This window comes from Megalops cyprinoides, chromosome 19 (assembly GCF_013368585.1).
Source record: "Megalops cyprinoides isolate fMegCyp1 chromosome 19, fMegCyp1.pri, whole genome shotgun sequence".
NCBI lineage: Eukaryota > Metazoa > Chordata > Actinopteri > Elopiformes > Megalopidae > Megalops > Megalops cyprinoides.
The window spans coordinates 20,389,735-20,401,799 of NC_050601.1; the positions used below are offsets into that span (position 1 = coordinate 20,389,735).

General features: G+C 45.0%; 1 protein-coding gene across 1 annotated transcript; it reads left to right on the forward strand.

The window, feature by feature from the left end:
- The first annotated feature begins 215 nt into the window (after positions 1–215).
- On the forward strand, positions 216–10,407 carry LOC118794953 (WAS/WASL-interacting protein family member 2-like). The gene is made up of 8 exons (XM_036553250.1): positions 216–903; positions 2,653–2,765; positions 3,055–3,187; positions 3,858–3,962; positions 4,684–5,397; positions 5,786–5,998; positions 6,269–6,370; positions 7,414–10,407. Exons 2-8 carry the CDS (start codon positions 2,700–2,702, stop codon positions 7,452–7,454), a joined length of 1,374 nt encoding a protein of 457 aa, XP_036409143.1. The 5' UTR covers positions 216–903; positions 2,653–2,699; the 3' UTR covers positions 7,455–10,407.
- Positions 10,408–12,065: the final 1,658 nt, after the last annotated feature.

Here is a 12,065-nt window from a genome sequence, read left to right on the forward strand (position 1 = left end):
GAGAATATGAATCCATTGCTCTAATATCTTGATAGATTGATAGATTGCCCCAATTGTTCGTATCATCATCTGGCTTTCTTGCTAAAACTTTGCTTTTGGTGGCACAACATAATAGCTTACTTATTTCAGCAAATTACATGACTGACAGAACAAAATTGTTCAGCTAGGGAACATGATTCTCAATGAATTACACAACAAAATAACCTTGCGTGGCATTAACTGTTGAAGTATTATAAAACGTTATCGCGGTTGAAGGAACTGGTTACAGCGGAATTAAATTTTATGTAGTCTGTGGTAGCAACACTAAGTATTCTGTTCTGTTGGTTGAACGGTTTGCTGTTCGTGCATACAAGGGTTACCCAACCCTAGTGTGGTTGACAGCGAGTGAAAATCGGATACATTCGGATTTAATCGGAGATCCCAAGTTTTGCCTTCCTCCATTTTGTTATGCAGGATTTTCAATTTCCGGGTTTTCCACGGCAAGGGAAGAAGACTGAGTGGGAGAGAGGGGCCAACAAACGTAAGCTAGAGAGCAATACAGCATAGAAACAGCAGGGATGAAAACATTTGCGCATTAGCAAGCTAGATAAAATCGCTAGCCGTAGCTATGGTAACGGGCTGCATTCCTTCCAGATTTTGATGTTTAGCCTGCCAGCTAGCTAACGTTAGCTAGCTAGCTGCCAGACTTTACTTGACCATGCTAATAGCTAGCTAGCTAACAAGATACGTTAACGAGAATAAACAGTGGCTCGCTGAAACAAGAACGGACTTTCAGAATTCCCTTAAAACACACTTTCAGCAATAAATCCATCCTGCGCCTCCGAATCCCGCAATCAATCTTAAACGATTTCCCATCGATGTTATCAACGGTTGTAAGAGACTCGCATCCTCATTCGAGACAAGGTAAGCAATCGGGCAAGATAGCAAGTGCTGTATGCCTTGCTAGTCAGCTAACTAGTTCTTTAGTGGTCCAGTCCTTCCTAAAAGACACTTCGTTACAAGCCGTTGTTATGGTACACCGACAGCGACATTGCTTGGTCCGTTTCAGCCACGTCAGTGTAGTTATCTAGTCAGCGTTAGTTAGCTAACAAGTCGGTTTGTCAACAACGAAGTCATGTGAGCCTAGCTGGCTAACGTTAGCATGTTGCCACCATTAGCTTGCCAACTAGCAACAGTATTTTTTCGCTGCCATACTTGTTTTCCCGCTGTGGTTTTGTTTTTGCAATGTACAAGGGAATACTGCTTGTGTTGACACCGAAATTGTATAAATTTGGCATATTGTTAATTATGGCCAGCCAACAGAGCTAAGCTAACAGATGAGGCAGTGTCACGATTACTGTTGACGTTACCTAAGAGCTTCAGCTGCATCAAACTGGTATGCGCATGAAAATTGCAACATACTTTCTGTTTAGCAGGTACATGTTCTGTCTTTTTTAGACGACATAGCTAAGCCACAACACTGATATTGATACTGTTGTAATGGCCTGCGGTGAACAGTTATGTAATGCAGTAGGCTGCCTTGTCAAATGTATAGTGCGGATATCTTGCCAGCATTTTGTTGTGGTCCTTTCTCTTGATAGTGTGCAATGTAAAGTTTAGTACTTTAGTTTATGACTACGCCAGTCGAGAAGATGATTAGTATTACACAAAGTGTCCGAAAGTACCTTTAAATAGCACTCTAGTCATAATTGTAATGGAAGTTGAAACCAGTGTGTTCTTTTCTTGTGCCTCCCTCCTATTCCAAAAGTCCTTAACTCTCTGTGTTTCACCTTGTGTTCACACTATCAGGTGTGATAATACAGCCCGTGAAACCCCCTCACGATGAGTGAACACCCCGACCCTGTCCCAAACTGAGCACATGAAGCGTAGTCCATAATGACACAATTAGTGATCAGTGCTACGTTATGTATGACTGTCAGGCCTTGCAACCGCAGATGTTCACACACTGCTGTCCCCTGTTCAGAGGCATCAGAGCAGGTGCTGAGCAGATCCGATGTTATTCATAGGTGCGTTCAACTAATCACCTGTGCCTGCTGTGATCCCATCCAGATGGTATAAAGATCAGATTAGCTACTTTTATCGCCTAATAGGGTTTCTACCAAATGAACTGGCTTTAAGGAACAGCACATTTAGGTGTAATGTTACAGTTCTGACTCCTAAGCACTGGTGTGCCAGTTGTGTAAGATTTGATTGTGTAGTGTTCATATTTCATCAAGCTCTTGGTAAGTTATTACCATGTTTATCCAAGAGTGACAAGGACAAGATCAAGAGAAGTTTTGTTTGGTGTTATCTACTTTAACATGTTTTCCCTTTATAGTGTATTGCTCAGTCTCATCTAACACAAAACAGGTTTGTCAGGGGTGGTTCACTTAAAGCTGTCAAGCCCACAGAAAGGGTTTGTGCACCAACCGTCTATAGATCAGCCTTGCCCTTAAACTCTTTCCTCTTAAAAGGGGACTCAGACCCTGCTGTAGCTTTCCTTTTACCTCACAGTAATGGCAGATGTTTGCATTGACATGTCCACTACTGAAGCACCGCAGGCATTGTTAAAATTGGTAATATTCTTAACGATCAGTGGATGCGTTGTCGGTGACTGAGGTGACTCAGAAGTTGTGGTTATTGTGAGTGTTATTCTTGATGTGTGTGTGGCAGGTGTCTGAGTCTGGGAAACAGCAGCGTCGTGTACAGAGAGGGACAGGATGCCAGTCCCTCCCCCGCCTCCCCCTCCCCCAGGAGGACCCCCGCCACCCCCTACCTTTAGCCAGGTGCGCATCGGACAGTCTGACCAAGTTTGATATACACATTGTGTCTGTATATAGAGAGTTATGTCATGTTCTGACATTGTAATGCTAAAAAAAGCTTTTTGTTTGTGTTATGTGGGACATTGTGTGAATAGCCTTGAAATAAACCCAAAACAAAACAGCACGGTTGATCTGTAAATACACAGATTTGTCTTGATTTATGAAAATGCATGTAGCCAGTCGCTGTGTAATGTTTCACAGGGTTTTGATTGTAATATGAGGACTTGCTCACCCACCCCCACACCCCCCTTAGGCGAACACCACCCCACCCAAGCTGAGCCGGGATGAGGCAAAGGGGAGGGGAGCGTTGCTGTCAGACATCTGTAAAGGAACCAGGCTTAAGAAGGCAGCTGTGGTCAACGACAGGAGCGCACCTGTTCTTGAGAGTAAGTGATGTCTGCACGCCCTCATTGGAATGCATGTAGTGAAATGCAGATATAAAGCATGCATACACATGCAGACTCACATATTACATAAAAGGGCACATGCATTCTTTACGAACTCTCTATGCAATTTAGATGAGGACACAAGTATTATAGATGATTACGCATGCATAGTCATATAACCACACGTTAAAGATAGCAGTTTATACTATGGGAGGCACTTGTCTTAGAAGATACTATAGGTGTCCGAAGGGCCTTCAAACCACGTTGCAGGTGAATTCCAGCTGGTGCCTGGTGAAATCCACCAAAGATTGTGCCCTGAGAAATGATTCAACTCTTGAATGAAAGTGTGAATGCTGACAAACATCATGCTAAACCTGTGCGTAGTCAAGGTAACCTTGTGAATGGGCAGCCCTCAGGAGCTATGAAAACTCGTTTTCACAAGTCTAGAGTTGCTAAGTGCTTTAGAAGTCAAAGAGATGAAGTTGTGCATGTGCACCAAAAATGTATTTGGTGGCCCCTGACCCTGGGAAGGGTGGCAGAGGGGCAGAGAGGATGTCTCCTGTGTTCTGGTTGCACAATAGCCATGTTGGGCTGTCAAAATCAAAGCCTTTGACGCTGGATCACGGGTATGTCGTCGGTGTTGCTACGTTTTGTCTCATTTTATCTGCAGAGCCAAAGGGAGGAGGCAGCAGTGGCGGTGGGGGTGTGTCTGGGGCCATGCAGCCAATGGGAGGGCTTTTTCAAGGAGGCGTTCCAAAGCTGCGATCAGTCGCAGGCAAGTGCAATAGGGATTTTGCCTGATGCACATGCATTTGTAATCGCGCTGTTTGTCCACACGCAAGCACAGATGGAAGGGTTTGACTGAGGGACCCCCTATACAACAGCTGGTCTACTGCAAGTTGACATGGTGAATTGGCGTCTCAATTACGGACCCCATCAGAGAAACGAGGAAGCAGAATAATTTAACTACCAGAGACGTTCAAATATTCCACAGCAGCAATCTTGCTAGTCAGTTATGAACGAACACAAGGTATTACACAAGAGAGAGAAACTCTTCAAATAAATGCTGCAAGCCTGCACTTTCAGGAGTAGATGTACCTCCAAACACATTCTTTGGAGACTGGGTCTAATGTCAACCTGGAGGAGGTGGTTTGAGAACAGTTTTTATGCAGTCAGGGCAGGAAGATATCAGCACTCACTTTGAGCAGTCATGCTGCACAAAAATATTTTTATGTTTTCTGGCATTCAGTGCAGGCAGCAGAGTTACCATGACAATTGCAATTCAAATGTACACTCAAGATTCTAAATGCAGTTGCAGTAGAAGCCCAAGTGGGAGAGCACAGCAGCTTGCACCATAGTCAGACTGTTATGGACATAATATAATTATAAAATCATGGGGACATACCACACAGAAAAAAGCAGTAGATGTCATCATGGTTAAAGTCAGAGGGCTCGCTGAACATATAATGCTGATGGCACTTCACTGTGTTTTACAGACGGCTCAGTGGGCAAGTCGGCGTTGCACCCTCCTGGGTCACGCCCAGCTGCCCCCCGCCCCCCTACCAGCGCTGCCGCATCGTTGGGGTCAGGGGGTCATGGCGACGGTGACAGCTCCAGCCTGCGGGCGCCGTCCCCCGAGGTGTCCCGCTCCCACCGGCCCTCCCTCCCGGACCTCTCCCTGCCCTCCAGTGGCGGCGGTGGCTCCGCGGGCATGAAGCACAGCTCCTCTGCCCCACCGCCCCCTCCGCCGGTGTCCCGCCGCGCCAACACGCCTCCCACCTCCCACCCGAAGGCCGGAGGCCACTCCTACAACCGGGAGAAGCCCCTCCCGCCCACGCCGGGGCAGAGAGGATCCTCTCCCATGTCCACCCGGGAGAACGCCCCCCCTCCCCCAGTGAAGCCGCCCCCCTCCCCGCTCAACCTGCCCCGGCCCTCGCCGGGAGGGGGCTCTTCGTCGTCCTCCTCCTCCTCACTGGCTCCTCCCCCGCCCCCTTACCGCCAGCCGATCCATAGTCACGGTGTTTCCAGCAGCCATTCCAGCCCAGTCAACGAGGTGGCGCCTGAGCTGCCCCAGAGGCACAACTCTCTCCACAAGAAACCCCCGGGCGGCTCCCACACCCCGACCCGCGCTCCCGCTCCGCCCCCGCCGCCCTCCCCCCAGGGGGGCCGGCCACCGCCCCCGGCCCGGGACCCTCCTGGGCGTGGAGCAGGTAACTTCTGCTTCCTCATCTTTTCCATCACCCGTGCAGTTTGCAGCATTAAACTTCCTGCTGGAAGGGCGGTATAGACTTTGAGATGATGATCAGACCGTTTTCAGTTAGCATGCCAGTGTGCCTAGGTTTCTTTGAACAGGACAGATGTGCACTACAGAGCAATTAATAAAGAAATAAACAGTGATGAAGAAAGAAATACACACTTTGAGTTTGGATTGTAAGTCCGAAACTGTAGCTGTGAAATGACAAATGCAGACTGGTTTTTGCCAAGGTGGAAAATGATGTATACAGTAGTGGGCGAGCTGCATTTTGTTAGGGACAGTCAGCTCTTGTGAGTGCTTTGCCATGACTGCGCTGATGTGTTTGTCTCTGTTTGTGGATTTAGCTCCTCCTGTGCCCCCTCCCATTGTGAGAAACGGTGGCCGGGACGCCCCGCCCCCGCCGCCTCCTTACAGGATGCATGGTGCTGTGACCCACACCTCCTCTGAACCCCCCAGCCGGGCCAAGCCCCCGCCGCCCCCCTCACGCACGCCTGCAGGACCCCCTCCTCCTCCACCCATCCGCAACGGGCACACCTCTATCTCCAAGTCCTTCGTAGGTGAGTCTTCACAGAACACCTGTATGGAGCCTCCATGGTAACTATACAGAGTGACAGCGGTTCAGAAACATGCAGCCAAGGTTCGTACAGAGCATAAACTCCAACTGCTGACACGTCCAAGCCACTGTCATTTTAATGAGGAAAACCGACTGAAGACACATTGTACTGGAGCCATTATATATGGAAGTCACCTGACAACTTGTCACCACAGTAAGTATCATCCCTCAGAGCATGATGGCCTCTGTGTGATCACACTCTGTCTGTTTGTAGATGATTTTGAGTCCAAGTACTCCTTCCACCCTCTGGAGGACTTCCCAGCCCCTGAGGAGTACAGACATTTCACAAAAATTTACCCCAGCAAAACCAACAGAGGTAAGGAAAAAAAAGTCAATGTTCACATGAAAATGAAAGTCTGCGTGCTTCCTCCATGTTGTTAGAGGTCATTTAATTTGAAAGAGTTCCTCCTGAGGTCCTCTCAGAAGTCAGATTCCGTGCTTGAATTTAGGGATTATCCCTCTTGGGTATGTTCTTTCACCTGGGAGACGCAACCTCACTTTTACAGACATTGGAAAGGCGTGCGCATACACACGTACGCCAACTCAAAACAAGCCAATTAAAATGGTGCCAACTGCATATTAGCTGATCTCAAAACTGACTGCACTGGAAAAAAAAAGTTACAGTGCAAAGTTTAACGTTTAACTACATGGGGATTTTCACAGCTGACAAAGCAGTCATTTCATAGCTGCGTGTTAAATCTTTCTCATCTGTTGTAACCAACCCCATAATTATACCAGCTCTGTTCACTACCCCCCACTGATAATGCTAGAGCACTAGCATTTCATTTTTTTTCCAATTAAAGATAAGACAGACCATTCCATCTTAGCATTACATTAATTTTTGGTACTCTCTACTTCATGTCTTACGATTTTTATTATACTCTATACTGCAGTGTGTTAGTGGCATGTAGTTAATAATCAACTTTGTACATGTGTGTGTTTGTAGATATTATCAGTGCACCTGTTAAACTTGACTGTGCATTTCCTGGAAAACCCACACATATTAATACATATCTGGAGACACAGTGTCTTGGGGTGAAAAGTCAATGTCCTGTAACACAGCATACAGCCCCATAGGATTATGCACAAGTTCAAAAATAGTAGAATATGGAATGATGCATAGTTAGAAAGATGGAAATGTCCAAATGTTAACCAGTTGCCAAGCATTTATTACTGGTAAGTAATGCTTACACACCTGTGTGCATGTTACTGAAAGCACTCAGTTGCTGATTGGTTTGAGGATATTTTTGTTCCTTTCATTGTAAATGTGCATTTGGAAAGTGTGGAGAACTTTGCATTGGGAACAGGAAGGAATGTCCTCTGTTGATGTCATTTCTTTTTCTGTGTTTCTTTTGACAGTGATGAGAGGGGCGCCTCCCTTACCACCTGTTGGAAGGTGAACATCATGAGCCATAGCTTTTACCGCACAGGGAACAAGGGTTACACACACACACACACACACACACACAAAAATACATACATCAAGACCAGCCTACATCAGATCCTCCCATAGGAGACTACCCACCATATCTCTGACTCTGCATCCTTCCAGCCAAGTCCCCCCTCCCTGTAGACACCCATATTTACCATTCCAGCATGGCTACACCTACACATCTTTTTTTTGCAAGTGGAGGAAGTAAGACCTCGATGTGTTGGCTAACGCAAACTGGACCAAATCGAAACAGAGGAGTTGGCTGCTGCCATCAGACCCGGCAATCAGCGGTGAACGAGTGGCACTCTCTGTCACGAGGGGAAGAGACTCCAGCCACCATCTCAGACACCCCCAGGCCGTCCCGCCTGGGGGGGGCTGCGCCCAGCATTCCAAGCTTGTGCGTTGTTTTCTTGTTTTGAAATGTTTAGCGTCGCTTGTCCCTGCCCTGCGAGCGCACGCTTCTTGTTGATTCCTGTTCAGCGGGGTGGAAGAGAGCTCGCTTTCGCGGTCCTTCTGTGAAGCCTGTTCTGCTGGTGCCAGAGCAGAGGAGCGCTGAGGGTGAATATTCAGTGAGTGTGGCTGCTCACTGAGCATGATTATTCATCGAGTATGATTTCACGCCAAGTGTGATTATTAGCATAAATTAATGTGCCATTTATAGGCGAAATAGAACCCCCCAAGCTGGCGAGGAGCGTGGCAGGTGGTTAGAATACGAAAAGGAAGCCTTTCCCTCTCGAGGAATGGGCAGTAATCAAGTACCAAGTTGACAGTACCAAGTAAAGTCATTGACCCAGTTTTAATCAAGTCTTCCTCATTGCACATGCAGTTACGTCATCCCCACAAGTTATCTCTTTCCCTTTTGAATTTCGCATTTGTATTTAGCATGCTCACAGAAAAAAAAAAACATGTCAAACCATCAGCATGTTCAAGCGGCGTTTTCATTTTTTTCCATTTTTAGAGAGCCTGTTGTGCTGTAGTTCCTATACTGTCTAACCTTTTCTCTCCACCTTGCTCTCTTTTTTTGTCATTTCCATTTTTATTTCCTGGCTCTGCAGTCATTCCCTGTCTTTCCTATTTTCTCTGTCTCATTTTATACCCTATCCTGCACCCCCCCAACAGATCTTAGCAGTCTGGAATTGTGTGGCCCAAATCCTAATGAGTCTGCATGAATACCACAGGAACAGTCAGAACTGCAATTGCTGATTTTTGAGGAAGAACTCCATTGCAGTTCAGGCCCATTTGATAGTCTATTAATTACACAAATAATACTAGCAAATGGTTGGTGTGTACAGATTCAGGTGTCTGACTTAAAGATCAGTTTTTTGGGGGTGTTTGCACAGTAACAGAATGGTGTTGAGGTACCTGACCACCTTGCTCATAACACCACCTCACATGGTATGTGTCATATTGTTTGTCTTGATGATTCTACTGTCCTAATACCTTAGCAATAGCAGGAAGTATTCCAAGTGGTTATAGCAGGATTTCAATGTGTATGAATTCCCCTCTGGAGCACTTAATTTGCATTGTGGTTCATAGCATATGACCAGTTCGTCCTCAGGGCAGACATCTATTTTTTTTGTCTTTTTGAAGAAGACGTATAGTCTGGGGATAGTTACCAAGCGTCACAGTGTCCCCAGCCAGTCTGTCTCAATAGCTTCACAGTACTGCTTCAGTTTTGAATGACTTGGATAACAGGAAGGACTTTTTTAGTTGCCAAACACAGAAATCTTGGTTGTGGGTTTCCTCAATGTGATTTTTTAAAATGGTTTCAGAACAAAAAAAAAGATTATTTTTTGTTTGCTTTTTAACACTTGAAAGGCATGGCTCTACAGGTGGAATTAGGTTGGGTAAGGTCACCTTGCAATTTATTATGTGTAACTGAGTATAATGTGATATAATGCCAATTGACTTGTGTATGATACTGACTGAAAGCTGTTATATGGAGCTTTGGATGGAGCAAGCAACCACTGGGTGTAGCAGTGGTGACTTTCCCCCCTGCAACCACTGGGTTTATCAGGGACTTTTCCCTCACTGTAACTGCTGGAGGAGTGCGTGGTGACTTTTCCTTGTAAGTCAGCAGGACATGCCCATAACCTCACATTTTCTCCTTGCCAGTCAATGTGTGATGCATTTTCTCTATCATGTGTATGTTGCACGTATACGCCCAACGTATTTTGCCATTTGCTGTGGCTGGACTCATTGGCAGACGTCTGTAGTAGGATGCAGAAGTATAGAGATGGAATGGAGTTTGATGTACTGCTATGCAACGGATGTGTCCTTTTCAGGATCCACAACACCTGTAGGCAACAGCTGAGCAAAAAAAAAAAACAAAAAATGCAAGATGTGCCAGTAAACCATTCCACGGGGTTCCTACAGCTGAATTATTCCTGATTACAGTGTGTGGACTAAAAACGGCTAATGCATTACATTCTCACAATATCCTAGATATACAAGATGGGACTTGTTGCTCGTTGTCTTCCCTGTTCTCAATCCCCTCCATGTTATTTTTGCTGGTCTTATGCCTTACACACACATATATATTTGTCACTACAGGATTTGATTTTTTTTAAAAAATGTCAATAAATAAAATGATGTATATTACACTATAAGTATGGGAAGTATGGTAATCATAGCTATTGATCTATTTTTATGTTGTAAAAAGCTTGTAATATAGGAAATAAAATGAGAATAATAACATGAGTTGTGGGCTTTGTTGAAAGCCAGGGAAACAATGTTAGTCACGTATTAGTCTGTCACATAGGCTTGTGTGGCTGCGTTAACAGAAGCAGCCGTTGCTCATGTCAAGGGACGTTATGTTCAATTTCTCTCTCATCTCATTTGTTTAACCAAGATACCATGTTCTACAGTCATTGTACTGTACCAGTTTATCAGCCAAGCTGTACCAGTTCAAATAAAACATGCCTGAGAAAAAGGAACTGATCCAATCAAATGGCTTGCAGTGTCTGTCTGGAGTTTGCTCTACTGTTCCGAGGTCAGTCTCGCCACTGCTAAGTGTGACAACTGCAGAAGGGAGGGAACAATAAATAAATAAATACTGATTTCATCAGTTAGAGATCACCCAAACAAACTTGAAATCATGAGGATAAGCATCGGGAAATACCATTTGTAGGGTTACTGAGTAGCTCAGTAGTTAAGGCTCTTGCTTTGAGTGCAGGCTGAGCTTCACAGCTTGGGTTCAATCCCAGCTGGGTCATTAGCTGATGATGACCAAGAACCCACAACAGCAGATCAAACTGGGTTTGTTCCACTGGGAGTATAAGGGTGGCTCTGTCAGTGGGGGCCGCTCATCTCACCATGCCCTGTGATTCATTATGCGCCTGCCAGTCACTCTTATGACATCAAAAATGGTGGGACCAAAACTTCATGACCAGGCTAAAAGGTACAACCTATAATCTAGTTAACTTTCTAATTGAGGGTCTAGGACCAGCAACTGTGGACCCATAACTACATCCAGGAACTGAAGCCTAAACTATAGGGTGAAGACAGAAGTGAGAGTTTGAATAGGAATAGTTTTCAAGAACATGCTTTAAACAAGAAGTTTAAAGAACATGCTTTTACCTTGTTTTGCATTTTAGTGAACTGATGATTGACTGCTGAACAGCTCTTCATTAACTTGTTGAGTCCCCTGGCATACATTTACATTCATTTGCTTACAAGTGAGGCAGAGGAAAACACAAGTAAAAAGCCATATAAGGAGTCAACAATATTAAAAGCGCAGCATGACCAAATTTCAATGTTAGCCAGAAAAGGTCCAAGCTAGCTGGTAGAGAAACAAGTGCATGAAACCATGGATTTGATTTTTTTTTACGGAAAACAAAGTTTTAAGATATAAGAAATTGCTTTAGGTGGTAGTGTTTCAGGTGTTCAGGTGAGCCCAGAGGAGCTGTGTCTTCAGATTTTGGCAGATCTCAGAACTTTTCTGAAGAAGCAGCAGTTGTTCTGGATGATTCTGAAGTGGAGAATGTGACGTGTTATGAACATGAACAGTGCTGTATAAGGACGATGTGGCATCAGGAAACTACTGCCTTGCTGGCACAGAGGTAAAATGGAGGTTTAAATTACTCTGGGTCAGAGTGATTGCGAGGAGCTGCAAATTGATTTGTCTCTTCATGATGAGCTTTGTGCCATACAAGGACACTGTCCTTTCTTTCATTCATTTGCTGGCCCACATGGATGAGAAGATATTGGCCAATCTTGCAAACTGGGGGGCCCAGCCAGTGTCTCAAATCAGAAGATGTACCTACCCACAATGCCGGTGTTAGTCGTTTTTTGAACATTGTTTATTTTTTATACATGAGAAGCTTTTAATTTGAAAGGCACAAGCCAGTCACACAAGAGTCACTGAGCTAACACAAAACAGGTATCTTTTTTAAAATCTTATTTTATTGATGTATATCTTGAATTTTACTGCATTTTTACATTTTACACTGCATTTTAATAATCACATGGTCACAATTACTGGCCATGAGTTCATTTTCCAGAGGGAATCGAAAAACCAGAAAACCCAGATCCAATTAGGGTAAAACTGGAAAATTATTCCCTGACCCCAGGAAAAGGC

Excerpts from the sequence above, each read along its gene's own strand:
- LOC118794953 (XM_036553250.1), top strand. The coding sequence starts at position 2,700 with ATGCCAGTCCCTCCCCCGCCTCCCCCTCCCCCAGGAGGACCCCCGCCA. Across the intron at positions 2,766-3,054 it reads CACCCCCTACCTTTAGCCAG|GCGAACACCACCCCACCCAA; the intron begins GTGCGCATCGGA and ends CACCCCCCTTAG. Across the intron at positions 3,188-3,857 it reads GAGCGCACCTGTTCTTGAGA|AGCCAAAGGGAGGAGGCAGC; the intron begins GTAAGTGATGTC and ends TTTTATCTGCAG.